At 47.7% G+C, this 25,009-nt stretch overlaps 6 protein-coding genes across 6 annotated transcripts; 5 read left to right on the top strand and 1 right to left on the bottom strand.

Annotated features, from left to right (window-relative positions):
• Positions 1-1,574: 1,574 nt before the first annotated feature.
• Positions 1,575-4,116, top strand: Pmar_PMAR016864 (vacuolar proton translocating ATPase 116 kDa subunit A isoform, putative; the record flags this gene model as incomplete). Its single annotated transcript, XM_002765867.1, has 2 exons — positions 1,575-1,735; positions 1,791-4,116. The coding sequence occupies exons 1-2, from the start codon at positions 1,599-1,601 to the stop codon at positions 4,114-4,116; spliced, it is 2,463 nt and encodes an 820-aa protein (XP_002765913.1). The 5' UTR covers positions 1,575-1,598.
• Positions 4,117-5,233: 1,117 nt separating this feature from the next.
• Pmar_PMAR016863 (vacuolar proton translocating ATPase 116 kDa subunit A isoform, putative) lies at positions 5,234-7,744 on the top strand (the record flags this gene model as incomplete). The annotated part of the gene is made up of 2 exons (XM_002765866.1): positions 5,234-5,370; positions 5,422-7,744. The coding sequence occupies 2 exons, from the start codon at positions 5,234-5,236 to the stop codon at positions 7,742-7,744; spliced, it is 2,460 nt and encodes an 819-aa protein (XP_002765912.1).
• Positions 7,745-7,979: 235 nt separating this feature from the next.
• Pmar_PMAR016862 (conserved hypothetical protein) lies at positions 7,980-10,511 on the top strand (the record flags this gene model as incomplete). Its single annotated transcript, XM_002765865.1, has 2 exons — positions 7,980-8,116; positions 8,165-10,511. The coding sequence occupies 2 exons, from the start codon at positions 7,980-7,982 to the stop codon at positions 10,509-10,511; spliced, it is 2,484 nt and encodes an 827-aa protein (XP_002765911.1).
• A 2,435-nt stretch (positions 10,512-12,946) lies between these two features.
• On the top strand, positions 12,947-14,561 carry Pmar_PMAR016861 (amino acid transporter, putative). Its single transcript, XM_002765864.1, has one exon. It carries the CDS (start codon positions 12,962-12,964, stop codon positions 14,219-14,221), a length of 1,260 nt encoding a protein of 419 aa, XP_002765910.1. The 5' UTR covers positions 12,947-12,961; the 3' UTR covers positions 14,222-14,561.
• A 1,186-nt stretch (positions 14,562-15,747) lies between these two features.
• On the bottom strand, positions 15,748-19,087 carry Pmar_PMAR016860 (conserved hypothetical protein; the record flags this gene model as incomplete). The annotated part of the gene is made up of 20 exons (XM_002765863.1): positions 15,748-15,987; positions 16,036-16,117; positions 16,168-16,213; positions 16,264-16,309; positions 16,387-16,441; positions 16,508-16,586; positions 16,725-16,838; positions 16,983-17,089; positions 17,140-17,186; positions 17,272-17,348; positions 17,398-17,494; positions 17,535-17,675; positions 17,814-17,940; positions 17,986-18,074; positions 18,232-18,314; positions 18,362-18,419; positions 18,467-18,522; positions 18,566-18,673; positions 18,794-18,882; positions 18,939-19,087. The coding sequence occupies 20 exons, from the start codon at positions 19,085-19,087 to the stop codon at positions 15,748-15,750; spliced, it is 1,890 nt and encodes a 629-aa protein (XP_002765909.1).
• Positions 19,088-23,134: 4,047 nt separating this feature from the next.
• Pmar_PMAR016859 (hypothetical protein) lies at positions 23,135-23,344 on the top strand (the record flags this gene model as incomplete). Its single annotated transcript, XM_002765862.1, has 1 exon — positions 23,135-23,344. A coding segment is annotated over one exon (210 nt), but the record flags the coding sequence as incomplete, so codon positions are not given.
• Between the last annotated feature and the right edge of the window lie 1,665 nt (positions 23,345-25,009).

Raw genomic sequence — 25,009 nt, 5'->3', positions numbered from 1 at the left:
TGAGGTGGTGGGATCCTTACGCGCTATGAACGCTGCCTTTTCCAAGGATCTTTTCGAAATACGCAATGATAGCTTTCCGAGATTGGAACTGAGGCGGTATGCTTTCTATCATCACACTGTGTCGTATCTGTGCTGAATGCTGATGCATTTGTTGAGGGCATCAACGTTTTACCTGGCGCGTGGAATCTTGAATCTGCCCGAGCCAAACCGTGCGCATGCGTGCATAATGCTCCCATTCATAGCGCATCAAGCCGCATATGAAAAAGGTCAAAATGTAACAGCTGATGACCTGACCACGACGAGGCTTCACGCGTGTCAGCGATTAATGGAACTCACGGAAACCCATGCATGTGTGACGTTGTTCTTGTTGATGTGGGAGGAGTTGATATAAGCAATGCCGTTGCCGATGGTCTCGCCTGATGATGGTTGCGAGTAGTACACTGGGACGAGGACCAACATAACGTATCTAAGGTTCAAGGTGGTAAGATTCAAAGTAGGTCCGAATTAGCCCACGCTGTGGCTGCGGTGCAAAATATAAGACTCATCTTGAGGAAGCGAAGCACCATGAAAGCGTCAAGGCCGATGATACTGAGAAGCCTCTCATCATCTCCTCGCTTGTCATCGCCTGCATTCTTGAGACTCCGAACGGCTACAGTAAAGTAGGGATAGTATTCCCAGTAGATCTTGCTGTGAGCTCACCATGAAGAATCGATTTGAAATAACCGTTAGGGTTATCAGGTTGCGGTGGAAGGTCTCGCATATCGAGATTAGAAGCGTCTACACCCCTACAGCGAGGGTGCTTCAATCGTTGCATGTAACTGAGGTAAGCCTCGGTCAAGACGAGCCCTGTGAGCTGCACTTACAGCTGATTGGTGATCTTTCGGCGGACCAGTACTTCAACGAGTATCCAGAAAAAAACAAGTCCGATGAGGGAAAATACGAACGTAATGACCACCTAAGTGTAAGCTTTCGATTCCCGAGGTGGTGTAGTTGTGCTACTTACTTGTCCAGTTTGGATGTTGTAGTAGATTCTCGTGTACTTCCTAGTGCTGGCTTTCTCACATTGTGCGGCTAGACTGAGGTCCAGACTGTTGGAAATGAAAAACGGTATTGTTTCCGGAGGGATGACATCTTCAGTGAGATTAGATGAGGTTGTCGCTGAGGGCTTGAGGATGCTCGAATTGGCGGCGAGTGATGATGCCTTGTAGATTCTGACCATTGGTTGTAACAATTAGGAGGGGCCTATCGAGAAAGGGGGGCATTCACGTAGTAGTGTTCCCCAGGTCTCAATCCATTGGAGCTTCCCCTTCCATAACGAGCAATACATGGACACCGTGTGCTCTTGGCATGAGGTCTTCTTACACCGTGATCGCAGTAGCGGCTAAAATAGTCGAATCTCAAGCGAGTTCGTCCAAGATCGTTCGATCTTGCGCACTTGCAGAATTTCCTCAATTTTAAGCTTATGCAGCGTTTCCAAAGCAAACTTCGTCAGCTGGCCATTCGCTGCGAAAATTTTTAAGGTTATGCATAGTTCGCTTTGTGACCTTGGAGGTGATTGGATTCTAATTTGATTTAGTGTTGTTTAAGAGCTTCAACACATGGGAATCCTTCGTAGTGAGCTCATGACTCACGGCACAGTCGTGCTACCGCACGAGTATGCTCGAAACTATGTTGACCTCTTGGGTAAGCAAACCAAGGTCATGTTCGAGGATATGAACTCGGCCGTTATGCAAAGGTGAGCTGCAAAGAAGACCCTGGTGTGCTCCTAGATGTGTCTTGTTGTTTGTTAGACCTTATCGTAAGTACATCCAACGTATTGAGGACATGGAACGTATGCTCCGTGTGCTCGACTCTGAGATCGCCAAGATGCCTGATGTCACTCTTTACAAGAACCGTATCGACGACTTCCTGGACCACGATGATGAGTTCACCCTTGACACCCTAGAGGCTGAGATCAAGAGAGTTTACGAACAGTTCATTCGCTTCCGTGGTAACAACGAGGACTTGACTGCTGAGCTGGACTCTGCCACTGAGGAGTTGAACGTCGTACAGAACAGTCTCAGCTCTGGTTCTGTTGCTGCTGGCACTGGTGCGGCTCTCGAGGCTCCTCTATTGCAGGGTGAGCCCACTGCTCGTGGTACTGGTAGAGAGCGTATGGGCATGCAGTTCTCTAACATTGCTGGCGTTGTGAAGATGGAGGATCAGGAGAGCTTTGCCAGAACGGTGTTCCGTGCTACTCGTGGTAACACCTTCACTCAGTTCACTGAGATTCCCGATACTCGCAAGAGTGTATTCGTCATCTACTTCCAAGGCGCTGCCGCTAACAGTTACATGTCCGCTAAGCTCCATCGTATCTGTGGTGCTGTTGGTGTTCACCTTTATCAATGGCCTGCCACTCATGACGAGGCTAGGGTCAGAATCAACGAGCTGCAGAGCATCATCGCTGACAAGACCCATGCTTTGGCTGGCTTCGACAGATTCATTCGTGATGAAGCCAGAGGCCTTGTCGAGCCCATTCGTGTTGGTGGCAACTCTCGGATTGAGGAATGGAAGTTGTTCTGCATTAAGGAGAGGAACATCTATGCTACTCTTAACCTTTTTGAGGGTGATGTTACTCTGAGATGTGATTGCTGGTATCCTTCTAAGGAGGAGGATTCTATTCGTCGTGTACTCGGCGAGTCTGAATTGGCTGCCTCTGCTATGCTGGTGGCTGATATCGCCAAGCCTAGGGCGGCTCCTCCCACCTATACGAAGACTAACGAGTTCACTGCTGCCTTCCAGGCTTTGGTCGATACCTATGGTATCCCTCGTTATCAGGAGTTCAACGCTGGTGTTGTGAGTATCATCACATTCCCCTTCATGTTTGGCATTATGTACGGTGATGTTGGTCATGGTACTTTGATCACATGCTTTGCTCTCTGGGCTTTGTCCAATGCTAAGAAGTGGAAGTACAGTGATGATGGTATGCAGCAAGGTTTGGTCTATGCTCGCTACTTGCTCTTGTTCATGGGCCTCTTTGCCATCTATGCTGGTTGCATGTATAACGATCTCCTCGGTGTTGGTATTCACTGGTTCGGTACTGCTCGTTATGAGGATCCCGCTGAATACGGTCATGCTAGTAACTACGAAATGAAGCCCAAGGCTTGGTTCGACACTCTTAACACTGGCGAGGGTAGCGGTCCTTATCCCTTTGGTATTGATCCCTCGTGGCACGGTGCGACCAACGAGCTTCTGTTCATGAACTCCTTGAAGATGAAGTTGTCTGTGTTGTTCGGTGTCTTCCAGATGATATTTGGTGTTTGCATCAAGTTCGGTAACGATGCTTACATGAGGGAGTGGATTGACTTCATCTTCGTTGCCATTCCCCAGATGGTCTTCCTGTTGGGCTTCTTTGGTTACATGGACTGGATGATCATGTATAAGTGGGTTACTCCTGTTACTCAGGACCCTACCCTTAACGGTGCCCCCTCCCTGATTAACACCTTGATCTCGTTCGGTCTCGGCCAAGCTGATAAGCAACCTCTGTTCCTCGCCCAGCCTGCCGTTCAAAAGTGGCTCATGCTTGCTGTGGTGATATCGGTCCCTGTTATGCTCTTACCTAAGCCGATTATTATTCAAATCCAGAGGTCTATCAGAAATAAGAAGAACAACCGTAACGCTGTTGCCAATGACGATGTAGAAGCGCAAGCCCTCATCACGAAGGAGAGTGAGACTGACGAGGAGCTTGAGGAAGAGGGTATGGATGAGGTCTGGATCTACCAGATGATCGAGACCATCGAATACGTGCTTGGTTGCGTATCCCATACTGCGTCATATTTGCGTCTTTGGGCTTTGTCCTTGGCGCATCAGCAGCTTTCTGTGGTGTTCTTCCAGATGATTATGCAGGGCGCTCTCCAGTCCACTAGCTGGGCCAGCCCTATCTTCATCTACTGCGCTTTCGCCGTCCTCTTTGGTATCACCTTGGGTGTCCTTATGTTCATGGATGTCTTGGAGTGTTTCCTCCATACCTGGCGTCTGCATTGGGTGGAGTTCCAATCCAAGTTCTACATGGGTGATGGATACTCCTTCGTGCCGTTCTGCCACTTCGACATTATCAAGGATGAGCTTCAGGCTTAAGAAACAGTAGATGCTGATGACGTGTTTACTACTACTACTTGAAGGAAGCGATAGACGATTCTTCTCGTGTTTATTCAACTCCTCCTTTTTCATACATTCGATTCGCCATTTATTGCATCCACATCGTGGCGTCCCAAGATTGTACTAAGTCTCTTATGAGTGTGAGGATGTCTTTGGGTTGGTATATCAATTAAAATTTGTATGTGATGTTGTCGTTCACGATCATTGCGAATTTGAAAGTTGCTTCGGCCAAGTTGTGTAGTTGTGATCATTGACCCCAGCTTTTACGTTTTGAATGTATTTTATCGACTTCTGATTTTCTAGCAATATTATAGCTGATATATTTGCGATATGCTTCTGGTGAGACTTTCATCGCGAAGTGGCGAACTTACCATGTGCCGAGTGTTAAGCGAACTTTGCTCCTAGAGGGCTGTTATAAAAGGTATGGACATTACCCGGCATAGAAGGGAAACACTGTACTCAGTACTGCACGGGAATTTCATCTTTTTCAAGAATATTCGTCCATTTAGCTTTGGATTGGTCTCCTCGCCGTTTTCAAACTCTTGGTGTCCTTTGTGGTTTCCGTGGTTCTTTGTGGCCACTCTCTTTTCCGTGTTGAGAAACAGTTTGTAGTCACGCTCGGCATTACCCAAATGGCAATATATGGCGTCGCTCGCTTCGAAATTATGATGTCAACTTTATCGTTGTTCAATTTCGGTTGTATCACGTGGTTGTTCACGGCTCTTTCCCTCATTTGTCTTAGAGATTCTCCACAGATTGATTCGAATCAGCTATTTAGTAATCGCCGTTACTGACAGGCTATAGCTTCATCTCAGCTCTCAGAGTATCTTGTAGCTTAGCAGAGACAGCGTGATCTGAGTTGTGTCGCTGTAGGTCTCAGCTTGGGTACTTGCTTATGCTCAGCTCAGTTCATTCACTTCATTACTCGTTGATGGATATACGTGTCTTGAGTAGTTTTTATAGGTTTATGTGATGATGAGGATTGTTTGAGTATATCCGCTTTCGCTGTTTTGGATTAGGTTTGAGAATGTGTGACGTGTTAGTAAGTGTTGGGAATATTGTGTTCTTCATCAGTTTGTGCTTATTTGTAACCAACATGGGAGTTTTGAGAAGTGAGTTTATGTCTCACGGCACTCTTGTGCTACCTCACGAGTGGGCGAGAGATTATGTAGATTTACTCGGTCATAAGACTCAAATTATGTTTGAGGATATGAACTCTTCTGTTATGCAGAGGTAGGCAGTTTAACTGGTATTTTCATCGGTTTATCACCTTGTGTTTTTCAGGCCTTATCGCCGCTATATTCAGCGCATTGAGGAGATGGAGCGTATGGTTCGTTTCCTGAGCAAGGAGGTTGAGAACATGCCCAATGTCGAGGTCAGCAAGAACCGTATCGATGACTTCTTGGACCACGACGATGAGTTCACCCTTGATTCGCTTGAGGCCGAGGTCAAGAGAGTCTATGAGAGGTTCTGCCGTTTCCACAGTAACAATGAGGAGATGACCGATGAGCTTGAGGCCGCTGTTGAAGAGCTCAATGTTGTTAAGGACAGCATTTCAACTGGGTTCCTCGCTGCAGGAGAGGGCCTGAGTCAACCTCTCCTTGAGGGCGAGCCCACTGGCCAAGGTTCTCGCCGTAGAGAAGATCACATGCAGTTCTCTAACATTGCTGGTGTTGTGAAGATGGAGGATCAGGAGAGCTTTGCCAGAACGGTGTTCCGTGCTACTCGTGGTAACACCTTCACTCAGTTCGTGGAGATCCCTGATACTCGCAAGAGCGTCTTCGTCATCTACTTCCAGAGCACTACTGCGGCTTCGGCTATGTCGGCTAAGGTTCACCGTATTTGCAGTGCTGTTGGTGTCCACATCTATCAGTGGCCTTCATGTAAGGATGAGGCTATGCAGAGGATCGCTGATCTCGAGACTGTCATTGCTGATAAGCGTCGTGCTCTCGCTGGTTTCTCCAAGTACACCCTTGACGAGGCACGCAGTCTGTTGGAGCCTATCCGTATGGGAGGCAACTCTCGTATTGAGGAGTGGAGGCTATTCTGCATCGAGGAAAGGAGTATCTATGCTACTCTCAACCTGTTTGAGGGGTCTGTCTCGATGAGATGTGATTGCTGGTATCCGACCAAGGATAAGGATTCTATTCGTGAAGTGCTTGCAAGCTCCGGTTTGGCTGCTTCGGCTATGCTTATTGATGATGAACATGATCCTAAGACGGCAGCTCCTACCTATACGAGAAAGAACGAGTTCACTGCTGCTTTCCAATCTCTTATTGATACCTACGGTACTCCTCGTTATCAGGAGTTCAACGCTGGTGTTGTGAGTATCATCACTTTCCCCTTCATGTTCGGTTTAATGTATGGTGATGTTGGTCATGGTACTTTGCTCACCTGCTTTGCTCTCTGGGCTGTGAAGAATGCTAAGAAGTGGAAGTACAGTGATGATGAGATGGTCCAGGGCTTGGTGTACTCACGATACCTCATTCTCTTCATGGGCCTCTTTGCCATCTATGCTGGTTGCTTGTATAACGATCTCCTCGGTGTTGGTATTCACTGGTTCGGTACTTCCCGTTACGAGGATCCCGCTGAATACGGTCATGCTTCGTTGTTTGAAATGAAGCCCAAGGCTTGGTTCGACACCCTCAACACTGGCGAGGGTAGCGGTCCTTATCCCTTTGGTATTGATCCCGCATGGCATAACTCCACCAACGAGCTTCTGTTCATGAACTCCCTGAAGATGAAGTTATCTGTGTTGTTCGGTGTCATCCAAATGATATTTGGTGTTTGCATCAAGTTCAGCAACGATACGTACTACCGTGATGCTCTGGACTGGATCACCGTGTGCATCCCCCAGATGGCCTTCATGATCTGCTTCTTTGGTTACATGGACTGGATGATCATGTATAAGTGGGTTACCCCTGTTACTCAGGACCCTACCCTCAACGGTGCCCCCTCTCTGATTAACACCTTGATCTCGTTCGGTCTCGGCCAAGCTGATAAGCAGCCCTTGTACGCCGGTCAGTTCACCATCCAGAAATGGTTCATGATAATCATTCTCCTTTCATTGCCTCTGATGCTGCTACCCAAGCCGATCATCATCTCCATTGAGAGATCGTACAAGGCTAAGAAGGCCGCCCGTCAGGCCGCTATTGCTCAGCAAGATGTCGAGGCTCAGTCTCTCCTCCCTAAGGATGATAAGGAGGCTGAGGAGCCTACGGAGCCTGGTATGGATGAGGTCTGGATCTACCAGATGATCGAGACCATCGAATACGTTCTTGGTTGCGTATCCCATACTGCGTCATACCTCCGTATTTGGGCTCTTTCCTTGGCACATCAGCAGCTTTCCGTGGTGTTCTTCCAGATGATCATGCAGGGTTCTCTCGAGTCCACTGGTGCCCTCAGCCCTATCTTCATCTACTGCGCTTTCGCCGTTCTTTTTGGTATCACCTTGGGTGTCCTTATGTTCATGGATGTCTTGGAGTGTACTCTTCATACCTTGCGTCTGCATTGGGTGGAGTTCATGTCCAAGTTCTACATGGGTGATGGTTATCCCTTCGTGCCTTATCGCCACTTTGACATCATCAAGGACGAGCTTCAGGGTTAGACTTGTTGTAGCTAGCCATTCGTAGTATTTTCAGTTCTGCAGACTGCCTTCCGTCCTTTTTTCTCACTCAATTCCTCTTGAGACTCTGATTCAAGCCGGCAGCCTCCGGACTGTTTCTATATCGACAATATGAGCTATACTGAGTTCAGTTCATATCAATTACTGCTGAATTTGGGGATGTTCGCTATGGAGTGGTATTGAGCCACTGTTAGTGATAGGTTATTGGCGTTCGGAAATGGGTATCCTGCGTAGCGAGACCATGACCCATGGTACTCTCGTGGTCCCAGCGCAGTGGGCTAGGCATTATGTCAATATACTTGGTCACGAGACCAGTATGATGTTTCAGGACATGAACGACAACACTATGAACAGGTTTGTTCATTCGCTTGTTAGTTTGTTCATGCTGATTGTTTCGCTTAGACCGTATCGTAAGTACATTCAACGCATTGAGGAGATGGAGAGGATGTTGAGGGTCTTTTCCAAGGAGCTCGAGGACGTGAACTACATGCCACTTTACAAGAACCGTGTTGATGATTTCTTGCAGCATGACAATGAGCTGTCATTGGATCCCTTAGAAGCTGAACTGAAGGGAATCTATGATCGTTTTATCCGCTTTCAATCTAACAACGAAGTCCTCACTGCTGAGCTCAACGCTGCTGTTGAGGAACTCCATGTTGTTTGGGCCGGCATCGCTGAGGGTATGCTAGGTGGTGGTGGCGGCGGCCTCGATGCTCCTCTGTTGGACGGTGAGGCTGGTGGACCGAGCTATGCGAAGATGAATGGTATGCAGTTCTCTAACATCGCTGGTGTTATCGATCTCAAACAGCAGGAGACCTTCGCACGTACCGTCTTTCGTGCAACTCGTGGTACAGCTTTCACACACTTCACTGAGATCACCGAGGAAGAGGCGCACACGCAGCTTGAACCAAAGAGTGTTTTCGTCATCTACTTTCAAGGGGATGCAGCCACCAGTGCTATGGCGGCTAAATTGACGCGTATCTGTAAAGCGATAGGCGTGAGGTTGTATGCTTGGCCAGCGTCGACAGCTGAGGGTAGCGCACGTTCTCGTGCCCTCGAGTCAATTATCTCGGACAAGAAAGCTGCCTTGCGTGGTTTCGAGAGAATCATGCGTGATGAAACAAGGATGCTCCTAGAGCCCATTCGTATGGGCGGCAACTCTCGCATTGAAGAGTGGAAGCTGTTCTGTATCAAGGAAAAGAGTATTTATGCAACGCTGAATCTCTTTGAAGGGAGCACGACTCTGAGGGCTGACTGTTGGTATGCTGCTGAGGACGAAGACGCCATTCGCCACGTGCTGGCCCATGCCTCTTTCGGTGGATCTGCTCGTGCTTCTGCCACACTCGTCACGGATGCTACTTGTACGGGCAAGACGCCCCCTACTTACATCAAGAGGAATGCCTTCACTGACGCCTTCCAGGAGTTGGTTGAGACGTACGGGGTCCCGCACTACAAAGAGTTCAACCCGGGTGTCTTCACTATTGTCACTTTCCCCTTCATGTTTGGCGTCATGTACGGCGATGTGGCCCACGGTGCGATGTTGTTATGTGTAGCCATATATGCCTTGCTGAATGCTGACAAGTGGAAATATAGTGACAATGCTGTGCATCAGGGGTTGTCTTATGCTCGGTATCTACTCTTTGCTATGGGGTTCTTTGCCATATACGCTGGTTTCATGTACAACGACTTTTTGTCAGTCGGCATTGGTATTTTCGGGGACTCTCGTTATGAGGACCCTCAGCATCTTGGAAAAGGTAGCAGCTATGAGATGAAGCCCAAGCCATGGTTCGACAGTTCTAATAGTGGCGACGGTCACGGCCCTTATCCGTTCGGAATCGATCCCTCCTGGCACGGTGCTAATAACGAGCTGCTCTTCATGAACTCACTAAAGATGAAATTGTCGGTCCTGTTCGGTGTTGCCCAAATGCTACTCGGGGTTTGTCTTAAATTCAGTAACTCTATTCATGGTCGCCAGTGGACAGACTTTGTCTTCGAGTGTATCCCCCAGCTGGCGTTCATGATATGTTTTTTCGGTTACATGGACTGGATGATAATGTATAAATGGGTTACACCAGTGACGCAAGACCCCAACCTCAACGGTGCACCATCACTTATCAACACGCTCATAGGTATGGGTCTGAGCCAGCCCAACAGGCAACCCCTGTATGAAGGACAGTCGGACATTCAGAAGACTCTCATGATTATCACTGCTTGTGCAGTTCCCTTGATGCTCATTCCTAAGCCGGTGATCATCTTCATCAAAAGGAGGCTCTCGAGTAGAGCTAGTTCTTCCTCGGGAATGAATGGTGATCTAGAACAGCCTCTGCTTGGGGAACACAAGGGTCATGAAGATGAACATGATGAGGAACCTTTTGGCGAGGTGTGCATTCACCAGATCATCGAGACCATAGAGTATGTGCTGGGAACTATATCTCATACAGCATCATATCTCCGTCAATGGGCACTGTCGTTGGCTCATCAACAGCTGTCGCTGGTTTTCTTCCAGAAGACTCTTCAACCTATGTTGGAAACCACGGGTAGCCTTCAAGCGGTTTGGATCTATCTGGGCTTCGCTGTGCTCTTTGGTATCACCGTTGGAGTTTTGCTGTTCATGGATGTCCTGGAGTGCTTCCTTCATACGTTACGTTTGCATTGGGTGGAATTTCAATCCAAGTTTTACAAGGCTGATGGTTACTCGTTCGTACCGTTTCGCCATCACCAGGTGCTCGTGGCTGAGCTAAACAGCTGATGATCACATGCAGATGATGTGATCCTATTTTTTGAAAAGTGCTCGTAGAGGAGAGATCGCATGGAAGAAATAGCTGAGTTTTCAGTAGTTATCTTGATGTTCGATCGTTGCGTTGTTTGAGGGCAGTTCGGTGTGTCATCGGTTACTCGTGTACTAATTGACGCAGCTGGTTACCTAGTCGAGAGTCCAGCCGTTTATTCATGGGGGACACCCTCATTTGAGAAGACTATCGATCTTTGTCATCCACCCTATTCTTGGCTGAACTTGAGCGAGCATATCAGCGTCGTTGTATTGATTGGCGGTTCAGCAATTTACAATCCTTAGCAAATTTCAGTTGCTTGCTATAATGTTATCTCAAATTACTTCTGCATGTTGTATGAGAGTTGCATGAGTATTGGATACTTCCGCGTTGATTATCAAGTTGAATTATCTCATTTTTCGCATCAGATAATCACAACTTTCAATGCGACTGATTCAATTTCAATTTAAGTCAATGTAACGATTTCAAGTTGCTCAGTCTCGTCATCAAGTAGTCTCCATGCCCCGCCAATGACGGTAGACAGAAAAGATTAAGCCAAATGATATTCTTTCATCATAGCAACATCTAAACATTGTGAATATTCGAAGGAATATCGTGTTCCAATAAGCCGAATAGCGGAACGTCGAGTACCCTCAACGCTGGACGGCTGTATTGAGAGAGTCTTGCACACATACAGTGCATCTCAGGAGGGACAGCCAGTCTGCATAAAGTCGTCCACGTTACACTGGAAGTTGTAATCACTTCAATTGATGCCAGCCATAGCGCGATCGATAAGAAGCCCTGCGCTCGCCCATCGATCGCGTGATCGATTTCTCACAAGCTCGTGTGTGGACTTCGTCAAACCACTCATAAATTGGTTTAGTGTATGATGATTGATTCCATATTCATGCGTGTCATCTGATTATGATGATGATAAACCACCCTAGGTGTTCGTACTGTCTGATACTCATAATCTGCTCCCTTTGATGACTATACCTTCTTACACAGACCTGTTCTGAAAAGAACTCGTGTAGAAAAAGGAACCATGCACCACACTGAGGGAAAATGCTACGATCGAGAGTGATGATACAGCTTGACTTCCCTCCGATAAATAGTGAGGACAACCTCTTCTATCTACTTTTGTCCTACGTCTGACTCGTCTTCAATCGTGTGAGGCTCTCTAGAGTTGCTACCGGTACCATTCAATGTTCTAGGTAGTGCTAAGAGTTGCCGATACGAAGGTATTCAGGAGGCTGAAGTGATTGCTATCTATAGCTCTCGCTGCGCTGATTGTTACATCTTATTCTGAGTATCTCCGATGATGGAGTAGTTTTTGAGATTGAGGTTGCTGTGTCTTCGCCTCGGCGTTGGCTGTTTCAGCGATTCGATGACCCACTGGATTATGAGAGCTGAGGTGAAATGACTGATGAGCTTTGATGATAGACTCTCTCCTTGGTCAATGTAATTGACCAGTGAGGACAAGATATTCCGACACTTTAACTGATGCTCACCAATGTTGGAGAAGTGTGATTTTCAAGCTGCTGAGCTCTCCAGTGGGCTACTGCGGTCGGGTAATCTACACATAATGATGTCTTATCGTGCTATGCCGTTGCTTCTATGACTTGGGCTATCACTGCGATCAAGGGACATTTCTATGCAACTCATATCGGTATCGAGATTCTCTCTGGGAATAAATTTCATGAACAGATCTATACCTCTTTCCTGACTATGGTGAAATCTCAGACGCAAATATCATCATCGTAGCCAATTTTATTTCTCGTGTGGCCGCATTACCGTTGTGTGAAGTGGTGGTATATTCAGTTCGCGTCGGCGATGAGGCGGTCAATCTGTATCATCACATCTGTTAACCTGCCATGCCTCATCTCAACAGGGACTTGCGGACCGCATTCATGATTGGCTAAACTCATTTTCATCGTTGGGGATGCCTATTCTGAGTCCCCTTATTGCCGGGGAACTACAACCGGTAATTGGCGATTAGTGGATGGCCGAAGCCCCAAGCCTAATGTGATTCTTGCAAAGCGTTGGTCTTATATTTCAGAAAGTCGTAGCTCCGTGCTGGTCATTTTCAATTGATTTTCATTCTTATCAATCCCAACCTCCAAGTTCCTCATGGGCAGCGTTTCGAGATTTCAAAAGCCACCAATGCACTCACCCGAACTTCCATTGTATGTGATTTGAGACGTACGCCTAGTTGAATTCATTGGCCAATCAACTAATAAAGATTCCCCGTCTCGCCCGCCCTAGTGGTCCGCACAACTAAGCCGATTCACGCGTCACAACTTACAACGCGTGAACTGTCGCTCAGTTGCTACCCGAATTGACGTTGGTGTCTGGAATGTCGGCATTACAATCTGGAGGTAGTCGACATGACGCATTCTATCTGCTAATTGCAGGTTTTTCGTGTTGGTGTATGCTCCCTATCAACTCGATTCCCGATGATGGTATCTCAGTCAAGCCCTCCGGTCTTGGGTGGTTTGCCGGGGCTTGTACTCTCACTATGACTGCGATTGGCGTAGGAATTCTGACGCTTCCAGGCACAGCCACTAGCTCTGGCTGGCTTGGCAGCGTAATAGGCCTCACACTCGCGACAACAATCGTATTCCACAACAACCTCCTCCTTTGGCGAACTCTACGCCTCGCCGTACGTGATGGTAACGAAACGGCCAAATGCTATGAGGAGGCTGGCGGAATCACCTTTGGCACCGGTGCCGCGATCTACTTCGGGTTCGTGCTGCATGTAACCCTCGTTGCCGTGTGCTCCGTGATGTTTCTCCTATTGGCCTCGACATGTGAAGCAATGGCTCGCGTCTTCGATAGACGTGTCTGGATAGCTCTCTGGGTCCTGGTGGGCATACCCCTTTCGTGGATAAGAGAGGTTAAGGACGTTGGTATCATCGCGGCTGCTGGTGTCCTGTCGGCCACAGCCATGGTAGTTGTCATAATCGCTGCATCAGCCAACAAGCTCGTCGTAGATGGTACCGCGCATGACCTCGAAGTCGGGCCTCGTGGTGTTGTCGATTATCTATCGGTTTTTGCCACATACTTCTTCGCCTACGGTATCAGTGCAACGACTCCAACCGTCTGCTACAACATGAGCAAACCCAATGACTTCCCGAAATCTTTAGTCGCTGCGTTGGGTTTCTCCACTCTAGTTTACCTGGTCGTGATGGAGCTCGGCTATGCAGCCTACGGCCAGGCCCTATCAAAGGCGGATACCATCGTAGGCGCAATATCTCCGTCAGGGCAGCCTTTGAACGTCTTCGGGTGGCTCATCAATCTTGTCGTGCTTTTGGTGGTATTGTCGCATTTCCTCGTTCTTTTCACACCGACGGCAAAGCAGGTAGACGCTGTCTGTTCTACCGTTGGTGAAAGGAGGCGATGGTCCACCTTCAACTATAGGATTGGCTGTTCAGTTGGTCGGACATGTCTCGTCATCTTTGAAGGATTTATTGCAATAGTTGTTCCCAAGGTCGATATTTTAGTCGGTCTGATCGGTGCTTTCTGTGTGACTCAGTTGTCTGTATTCTTCCCCATCGCGTGCTACATCAAAATCCAGATGAACCTTGGTTCGTCCATTCCCAAATGGAAGTCATTTTTCTTCGTATTGCTCATGGTGGTCGGACTTGTTGTGATGGGGATGGGTGTTTACGGCGCCATTCTGAACTTCTAAGATTCTGGTCGCACCTTGTATTCAGGCGAACTTGAACTTTCTGATGTCAATTTGTCAAGTCCAATTTTCCCGAGGCAGCATCCTGTGTCGGACTATTCGTAGTCAAGTCCTGGATGAGCTTCTCCTAGATTCGCCCTCAGCCGACACGAGATTCTCTAATCTGGCGTTTTCTGGCGGAGAATCGGAGGGCTGAGTGCGCCTCACCACTTGGAGCCGCGTAAAACATTGATCCAAAGTGGTTTTTTACTCTATTCACGTCAAAATATTGTCACGTTTTTTCTTTCTTGCATTGGCTTATGAGTCTGAACAATCGGTTCTGTCACGATAGGTGATTTGATTTTCTCCACGTGGCGGCACATTTATGTTGAAACAGTTTAAATCGAACTGGGATGTTGGCATCACATAAGTATCACGTCTCTTCCACCCTCAGATCATGGGTAGCGCAAATAAAGGTAAGAACTATACCGTCAAACTTGCCCGTATATTGTCATTTCAGGAGATAATACCGTCATTTTAATAAGTGATCTATTTGATCAGGTCGAACTTGAAAGTAACACAAGTCCCGGACTTGAAGTCCGCATTATCTGAATGCATTGAATTCGTGTCAACCTTGCATATTCGAGGAAAACTCGTATTAAACTTGTGTGTATCATTGTCGTTCTTGCCTGTTCATTCGTCAAACTCGAAGAGCAACGACGGAGTTGAATATGCATCATATTGCGAGTTAAGCTAGAAAGAACTACCGGGCTCGATGAATACCAGTAGTCCGCAAGGGAGCATTGATACGGCCTCAAACTAAACATTTTTGAGAACTGATGGTGCTCCAACTCAGTTGATGGAAGTATGATTGTTGTGACTTGTGCTCATCGGAGATGCCTCAGGACAGCCACGGATATTTCACTAGTTGATCTTCTATCCGAACTCATTATCTGAAGAAACATGACAATCACCATGTTTCTTCAGCTCGACGAGGCTTCAGAGCTGAAGACCTAACACGTCGGACACTTGAACGACGCGCGAAAAGGAGTTAGTAACACAATCACACGCTAGTGTCGGGTCTACATGTGTAATACTCCTGAACAAGTCGGTTCTGAAAAGTCTGAACGCAACCTGAAAATCATAAGATAGAACTTATGTCATGAATAATAGTCATGGAAGGAGAATCTTCCAACAGTGGGCGACTAAACTGAGAACTTGGATCCCAGATTCCACGCATTCCCACCCCTTTGCGCATAGCCGAAGTGGCTGTCGTGCGAACTCGATCAGCGTGGAACTCCTTGTTCCCTTGTTAGCAACAGAACTTCTACTAAATAAACACATACAAGCGTGCTAAGGTTCAGTCATAGGTGTTCCATGTGTGCTGGACTGCATAGGTGTTGGACTTTAAACTCACACACACACACAGGTGTTCCATGTATCCGGTTTATAACGCGATGCAAGCCGAGTTTAGAATCCACAGCTCATGAACACCATGAGTTCAGTCGCCATGGCTGCTATCGCTGCTGCTACTACTACTTTCATTGTCATCATCCTCCATTGGCAATGCAAACCAGCGTGCCTGAAAATGTTGGAGTCCCCGAGAGCACGAATAGAAGGCACCCTACGAAGTTGTAGAACTCCACCTTGCCCAGTTTGCGCTTATCGAGTTCAGCACACGCCTTCTCTATCTTCTTTGCTGTGACCTTCTCCCCGAGATCCGCTAGGAGATTCTTCAACTGACTAACTCTGATCCTCCCAGATCCTTCCACGTCATGCCTGTCGAATTTCTGAGCGGCAAAACCAGAGCACAGCAGCTTCCACACGAAAGCCCTCACCTGCCTCAGGCGATATAAATCATGCAAACTAATCCTTATCGCATGCAGTTTGTCAGCGAGCTGAGCTCGATCCAACTTATACCTATTTCGCAACGGCATCACTCCAAATACTGGACATCCAATGCTGCCCACTTCGACTTAAAGATCTTCTCAATGTTCTTGGGGGTGATTCCTTCACCTAAGGAATGCATAACTCTCACGTGACTCTGTAAGCGATCAGCAGCTCACGTTCCTTCTTGGTGAAGAAAGGTCGGAGCTTTTTCGCCGGTGCGCCCTGATTTAGTGAGGACAGAATTCACGACTCAAATAGTGCATCGGCAAACCTTTGATGACAATGAATATAAAACTCACCTCTTCCAGCGAATTCATATCAGTAGATGCAATTGGAGCAACGAATTCATCGTAGCTGAAATGGACCGCATGCCATGTTAGACGAAATGCGGTATGCATGACCAAACTCGCGATAGTCTACCCGAGGGAGCGACGCGTGGCGGAGTCAACAGAAACCCTTGGTGGCGCGAGGGTTACTCTCTTTGCTTTTCTCCGAAGACCTGCAACAAAAAAACCAACTCCAACGTAAATGCAAGAGAGTCGTAGAACACAAAACACAAGTATCTAGCTCCACACGTTGAGACTAGCAGCTACTATCAATGCTAGACGCTGGAGAACGTATCGAGCTGTTCACTCACGTCTCTTCTCAATGGAAGCCTTCGCGATCATCTTCAACTCCGTCAAGGTGCATGGTCGATCGAGCTTGGCGAAGTGTTCTTCATCACTAGACGAGCAATCCGATCGTATCGTACCTACAGAATCGTCATCATCCGTTGAGTTACCTACCATCCTGCGATCAACTCATGCTGAAGTATGTCGGAGGTTACTAATCGTCGCGCACTCATCACTCTATTGCCGATGGTGGACGGAATACCAGAGTGGCCATTTAATCTCACTTCCAGACTTGCGTCGGTGTGCCGCGGCTGCTGCCTGCGCCGCTGATTGAGTGAGGCGAGCTACAGGAAGGTCTCCAGTAGGAACAAGTGGTGTTCCATCTCGCGGTCTACACAGCGGTTATTCAGACACGACGATCCTATCCTGTGTACGTCTCACATGTTGAAGCTAGGTGATGCAGGCGGAGACAACGCCGACATTTGCATCTAAAACATAAACTCGCAACATTCACTTGCCGTCCCTTACGGTCATCATATAGCCGAATGGCCGTTCTCCAGGGGGCATTCTCACGCTAGGCACAGCGTCTGCCCATCTGCTCAAGGATCGCTCAATGTAGTCGAGGTATTTCAGCAATACTTCGCTGTCACCTGAGACGGAACTCAAGAGCGACTCAAAAGTGATGTTTGCAATACTCACCTGGGATCTCTGCTTGATAGCCTTGGATTTCGGTCTTCCTCGGTGATCGGGGTTCCTGATGTTCTTCAATTTGCGAAGGGTCACCGCGGCCTCGTCGCTGAAATCAAGGATTGTCAGTCTGGCGAGTAACTCCATACCTCCTTGTGAAGAACTTGCGCCATCTCCTTCGTCGTAGACAGAGCGTCTTCGAGCAAAGTTTTGATCTCATCCAAAACCTCAAGGTTGCTTTCGGCGCCTTTCTTTTTCTCCTCGATGTCCCTCTCGAGTTGTACAAGTGCCTTTGGAACAACATCATGATGGTCCTACTTCTTCTACTAAATCGCCTGGTTATCTCATAACTTCTCGCTTTTTCCTCGCAAATGTGAAATCTCCTCGCGAGATGGTATTCCTCCCTCTCCAGACGACTTATAGCATACCTTTTGTCTTTTCTCAGCATCGCCAGCAACTCTGGCATGGTGCATGGCCAGAGCCTTCTTGAGTCTTCTGTTCTCCTTTTTCCAATCCTCGATGTCTCTCGACAGCACATTCGAATAAGTCCCCAACCTGACCAGGTGACTCAGCGGGTTCAACTCATTCCCTCGTGTTCACCCGTAATTCTCTTGTTCGGCCTTGACGAAGATTTTCACGATATCTCCGGCCTCTGTGACACCCGTGGATTGCTGGATAGTACGGAAAGCCTAAATGCCCGCCCACAAGACTGGTTGACGTACGTACGCTGGCCTCAAATATCACGTATGAGTACAACAAGTTATGTGAGAGTTGACCAAATACTCATTGTAGCCAGAACATGTGTTCGCTCGACTTGTTGCAATGTGTAGCATATCCTAAACCTACCTGCTCGAACACTTCGCTGTTCCTGTTATGTTGTCTAATATGTCTTCTTTGGATCGAGTTCAACAATGCTAGCTTTAATATTCCTGAATCCAGATGCACATTGTGGCTAATGGTCATTGACTTCTCTCACTTTTCATAGTATTCATCTCTGAGAAAGTCTCCTCTTCCACAGCATTCGTGTATTCCGCCTGGAGCGAGGAACTGCAGGAACCCTTGGTCGTATCATCGGTCTTACCAGGATCCCTTCTCTCGCCGATGACGGTAAGAATGGTTTACCATCACGATGACGACCTAGGGATCATCAGTTGGTGGAAGCAGGCCGGTCCTGGGGTACCTCGAGGGCTTCGCCGAGCGCTAAGCCTCTGTTTGATACTCTCGCGGTTGGTCTGCACCTCCCACTCCTGCCCTTCACGATGAATTTCTGTTATCTGCTTCTTCATATCTGCCACAGGTTCATACATGCACACGCATTGAATCATGATCATCAATGCTATTTATCACGTTAGGGAGATCTCTACGTCACAAGTCTGACATACTCAACCGGCAATGGCCCAAGGAGCACCTCCGATCTGCTTTCTAAAAGCTCGCTTCTCTGAGTCATCAGCGGCCTTTAACTCGGACAGTTTCTGTTGGCAGCCAACTGCTTCTTTTCTGTCCAACTCGAATTCAGAAGTGAGATCCCCGAGTGCAGCTGTAGTGCTTTTCACCTGCACGGGCATACGAGACTTCCCGTATTGCGGAAGAGTAGAAATGTTCTTGCCTGGTCAAGATTGTTTTTCAAGGCATCGTAGACTTGCACTTTCTCCATTCGCAGAGTATCGATATTCGTTCTCATCTCGCGGATTCTATCGTTCATTGTATTCAGAATACCAGAAGCCTTGGTTATTCTGGAGACACTCGGTCCCTTCAACTTGACAATGCTATTCAATGTAACAGTTACCTGGTCTCCAGGGATCTCATAGCCCCAGGCGAACAGCTCTGAAGCACTTCTTTCACGTGGCTGAGGTGGATGAATCGATTACTGTGGCTCTGTTCGCCTCTCACATGTCGAATCCAGCAGTTCCCGGTGCCATGTCGCTCGTCATTGCCTTCTCGCGGTAACTTATATATGCATATCACAAACGGGCAAGTGTCAACTGCTCACATATCCTGTTCGGACTTTTGCTTTTTGGAAGGCAGGATCTTAGTCTCCAACTCCGCTCGGGCTTGAGAAAAGTCTTCGATGAGCTTTCCTGAAGGTAGGTCTTCCATGAGACGAGTTGATGATGAAGTGAATCACTCAAGCGTCGACGCTCTAATTCCAGCTTCCGAGTTTTGACTTCGATACCACGGTGCAGTCGCTGTAGCTCAGCCGAAGCCGATGAACCACTTGGAGGGGCGCTCATCTTAGACTAGACTGAACCACTGACATACGGCACTTCCAGAATGGTGCGATTCCATCCAACAGCAATGCACGAGTGGAGAGTCGCCCGGATGAATTTCATATGATAGTCGACTATCAACTTTTGCAGTGATCAAGCACGTGGTAATTCGACGAGGACCTCTTCAACCTCAGGGCCTCCAGCTGTCATCAACTACAGGCAAGCTTGCAGAGGCTGGTGACAACGTGATTCTACGACGGTCGAGGAACTTACGCAAGCCGTGTTATGGATATAAGAACGTAGTATACAAGAATGTCATGCTGGCAACTTTGATAATCCATTCGTTGTATAAAACGTGTTGAACCGAAGCATGGGGAACCTCCGCCACTCTTTCTCGCCATTAGGCGACGAGCAAAGTATCGCGGACGAAATGTAATCTTTGACGCCCTCCGGCGCACTCGGTTCATACAACGCTCAGGATGACAGGAATAGCCTATCCAGTGCAACAGCCGAAACATGGTACCGTAGGCTCCATGTCATCGAATATAAGTTGGATTACGCTACATGAAGGTCCTCTTTCACTAACTTCTCAAGGTTGGCGAATCTTGAAATCATAAAGTTTATGACATAAACCTAACCTAACAAACTTAGAAAATTCCAAGTATGTTTCACTGATCCCTCAGCCTCCAAAGTAAGAAGACGAACCTTTAGCATGAGATTAAGCAAGATGTCAAGTAAGAACTGAGCAAGTTCTTGAAAACTTACTGGAAGCTTGAAAAGTTGTTCGTGAATTTATACAAAAACCAAAATTTGGTAAAAAAAAGACAAGTCGAGAAAAATAGATTCAAAGTCAGATCATGCTTAGTTGCTCAATGGTGGGGAGCGAGTTGGACGAGCTCAGCGGAGAGCGTGGTCCATCCCGTAACACACATGGTACTAACATGTGTGTTGCGGGATGGACACACCAACATGATGTTAGTTATGTCTGTTGAACAACAAGTCTGGGAGGGGAAAGGGTCGGTGAAACATCTGAGTTAGAGGTGACGACGATAAAACCGTCATTAGCTGTGGAGAAGCATGAATGATCGTAATATTAGAGCGCGCGCAATCCTGTGCTTTCTTTGACCGTGTCGAACGAGTTGAGCATTGAGTAAAACCTCACTCTCCGGGGATCGTACTCACGGGGATTGAGGCACGCCAGCCGAGTGTAATGATGTGAGTTCAGAAATTCCGCGAGTCAAGATCGGAGCTAGCTTCATCAGTCGGGCCTTACCGAAATCTTAAGTACGTCCCGAGGAACGGGCGTTAGTGGAACGAACAGACTCCCTTACTCATAGTTCTTAGAAAATATAGATGGGCAGAATTACGTTACGGGTCACTTTTACGGTTACGATTCAAGCTCCGTACCGTAAATTTGTGGCGCCGTAATGGGTCTTACGGAGATGCAGAGGACAAAATGAGGATTGATAATTCAAGTTGCCTAAATCTACATATTTCATGAGGCCGACTTGGCAGTTCCGGGCCAGCCTGGGAATAAGACGGACCGAATTTGCAGAGGAGACGAGTGGTAAATGCCAATCCAAATGTTACTCTCTCAGCGGTTCGGTTGAATTCGAGCCACAGGAAATGACCTTAACAACTATTTGAGCTATCGTGAAGTGCATTACAGCAAATCTTTCAGCCCCAATTCTAAGAAAGTTTCTTAAAGAAACAGTTCAGCATTAGACACAAAGTCATAAGGCCTTTCCGTAACCATGAAGTGCTCACGTTACGCAGGCCGTAAGGTAAACCGTAGAAAAACGTTACGCTGCCCATCTATATTAGAAAACCAACATCAGGTCTTTGGGTTTCTAACCTTGAGGGTGAGTCTGAGGGAGTTAAGTAATCATAGCCCTTAGTGAAACGCTCCATCCTTAGTTTCTCTAGTTTCTTGCCGTCCTAAGGTAAGTGAGCAACTACTGAAAGAGGCCCAATGGATAGACGGCACAAATAACTTCGAGAGTGCAAGGATAACCATTCTAAGTTACTCACCTACATAGATGAGTGGGAACGCTAAGGTCACAATGGTGCACATAGAGTGACTCAGCTAAAGAGACATAATGCTCAACTACTGCTTACCTACAGCATAGATTACCTGCCAACACAGATAGTGTAGAGACACGAGTCAATACTACAAACTATGACATGATGACTACCATATACGTTGCGCCTTGACGCTGATTGAACTCCAGCCACTGGAGTCCAGTGGCATCTCTCGCGCGCTCCACTCTCAGAGTGGCAATTTGTGAATCGGGGGATGAATTCCTAGAGTAGGAATTAGAGGGACTCATTAGCCTTCTTTGCAGAACGCAATGAATGCGCGAGCGACTGATATGCCAATCACGTGTGAAAAGAAGAAGAGCCGAAGTGACCGTCCGAGTCTCACATTACAGCAAAGTGCTATTTGCGCGCTTCAGCAAACATGCATGAATGGAGCACAAACTGCGTGAACTCTAGTCGCATATTGAGCACATGAGCATATTGTCGGCTCAATCTGTAATATGGCCCCAGGAGCAATCTTCGGCTTGGAGGAGCCAGGCTCGTAGAGCAACACACATCGAACATGATGAGCTTTCCCTTCCCATTTCCGATATCTGCGAGGATAGGGGTCACATTACTCGGACGATGCGTGCCGTAACTACGATATTCACGTGTGCTTGGACGCGGTGTGCAGTAATTCTTGCTCGCTAGCAGAATCACTTCCATCGAGCAATAGCCCACAACGATTTCTACGGAGCTAAGAGGAGAGGGACATGAAAAAGGAGAAGCACTTCTTCTGAAGCTTCGTTATTGGTCGCATTCCACTCGCACAAACGGTGCGCTACACCAGGATGCAACCAGATAGATGGCAGGTGATGTAACTGGCGCGGTTTTGACCGCGGATTCACTTCTCATGCTAAACAAATGCAGTGTCTTCACTTATTTCTTTTCCTCATGAAAGAAGCGTCTCCCTCATGTGAGAAGTCTCCGCTGTCACCTCCGAATCATTACGCGTATGCGATTCGCATGCCATCCAGCAGGAATGGCCGGGTCGACGAGCTCAAAGTCGCACCTGAGTACCACCGCCGCCGCCGACTACTTTGGATATTCCCGTTGATTCTCATCTCTATCGTACCCGTCTATCTAATGAGCTCCCTACGAGCCAAAGATCATCGTTCGAGAGTCAGTCTTGACCAATCTCACTCTCATCGACTTGGAACAACTCCGTCTATGACGCATGAACAGGTCGTAAATATTGGAGCAGCAGATCTCAAAATTATCGAGTGCCCGAGAACAGGTGGCGAGTTGAATATGTCCTATTATCGCAATGGTGACTTTTTCCAGAGGGCTCTAGCAGACGCTCCTGTGGAGCCTCTAAGGGTATATGAGCGGGCACGCGAGGTCTGTGAAGGGCCACGCTTGGACGAGGTCGACCCGCAAATTAGCTCCGCCTCACACTGGAAACATTGTCTACCGATACATCCTAACCACAACCGGTTGGAATGCGCAGGTGCTACTCGTAGCACTCTCCTCGACCCAAGAGTATTGAAGCCTGTGTGCGGGTCAGCAGTCCTTGACATGCTCACCATCGATGTCTATCGTGCCATGGAGGAGTTCGGATGCCAGCCTATGCTAACCCACGGCACCGCCCTGGGAGCTGTTCGGAACGGTACGCACATCCCCTGGACTGCAGACTCAGATATTGCCTATTTCTTGCCACCTGGCGCATCGCCGTGCGTACAAAGAAATGAGTTTGCAGAACGTCTCCGCGGCCTCGGCTATTTCCTATTCAAGCACAACATCTGGCGGGTTTGCATCGCTTCACATCATCCACTGGCCGGGCGATTGTATGACATCGATATGAGCATCATATTCAATATGACTCGGGTATGTGATTCATTCGGATGTGTTTATGTTGACTTGTATGGATTAACTGATCACGGAGATGACGGCTACTCGCATGAATGGCATCGTAGCGGTAAATACTTCCGTATCCCTTCGGAGAAGGTTCTCCCAGCAAGCACTATCAGCCTCAATGGTTTATCATTCTCAACCTATCATGACATTGATTGGTTCTTGTGGGCCACTTACGGGAAGAACTATCTCACGCCAAAGCGCGAAGAGGGGGAGGACGAAGATATGGATGGAGGATGATGAGTATGATTCTGGCGTATGAGACGATTTGACGATGGAAACAAGTTTCACTTTTCCCAGTTATCGGTCAGCTCGGCGATACAGGAGGCGCGTCAGCCTCAGAGCGATAAGAAACTGATGACTTTATCCATCAACCTTTCCTCATTAATTGCCTTAACCAATAGATGAGTTGCCACCACTTCCTGGCTCATAGCTTGGTCATTTCATTCGAGGCACGTGTTGTGTTTCTCCAAAGCAGTTTCATACTTTGGCAAGTACAGAAGGGCAGGAGCTTACTTCTTATATTCTATAGCAGTACGAGTATGATGATAGATGGACTCTGTGAATTCCATCAACAGTTAATGAGTAACTATTGCCTCGAGTTCCCAAATGGTTAACAACATGCTCAAGTATGCGCTCGCATCAATGAGCACAGAGTGTTTCTGGTAGGAGCCCAATCTAAGGTCGGCAGCTTCATACCCTGAGTCTATGTATCCATTCCTGTCGACTATTCGTCAAGGAGACTAACAAGCCTGTGATCTTGTCAACGAACTCCGTTGCCGCTGAATGTTCAGAGTCAAGATGGAAGTGTCGGCAAATAGACTGTAATGCACTACTCACCGACGAAAATATGATCGAATCAACATGAGGCTGATGTCGGTTCGATCAGATCCATCGCAAGACGATGATGGTCATCCGCGAGGCAGCCGAACATCGCCACGCTAGAAGATTCATGAGATCCCTTGTTGCTCCCTATAATCAAGTCGTGTTGTTGCACCATTGATCCATTTCATGTGTTCAAGGATAAGGGAAGAGTATGCTAAACGTGGATGCGTGCGACCCCGGCTGGAAGGTCTGTGTGTTCGATTTGCCTAGTGAAGTGGTGATTATAAGAAACCAACTTGGGAGGTTCAATCTGATTCAGGAGTTTCAGGAAGGGCTCGATTCCCGCTGATAACGACGGGTAGAACTCGATCAGTACGAGGCAGGCGAGAAGGCTTGATCGGACAAAATTTCGTTCATCGAATATTTTCACTGCGTCGTACGCAGGGAGCCAGAATATTCCTGAGCATACCAAACTGGCAGGTCAATCTCGAATATGCACACAAGTAGAAGGTACACAAGGGAGCCCAACCGTTCTTTGAGTCTTTCGAAGAGCCACCTGAGAGAGTCTGGGTGTTACTCACTGCAGTGCAGTGGCTGCACCTGGGTATATTTTTTGTGGTAGTCTGTAATGACAGGCCTCAGAGAGGAGCGGAGACCGG

The sequence above is a fragment of the Perkinsus marinus genome, assembly GCF_000006405.1.
Source record: "Perkinsus marinus ATCC 50983 genomic scaffold scf_1104296974312, whole genome shotgun sequence".
Taxonomy (NCBI): Eukaryota; Perkinsozoa; order Perkinsida; family Perkinsidae; genus Perkinsus; species Perkinsus marinus.
This window is presented reverse-complemented; position numbering and strand designations above follow the sequence as displayed.

Bases quoted from the DNA above. Each gene is read 5' to 3' on its own strand.
- Pmar_PMAR016861 (XM_002765864.1), top strand. From the start codon at position 12,962: ATGCTCCCTATCAACTCGATTCCCGATGATGGTATCTCAGTCAAGCCC.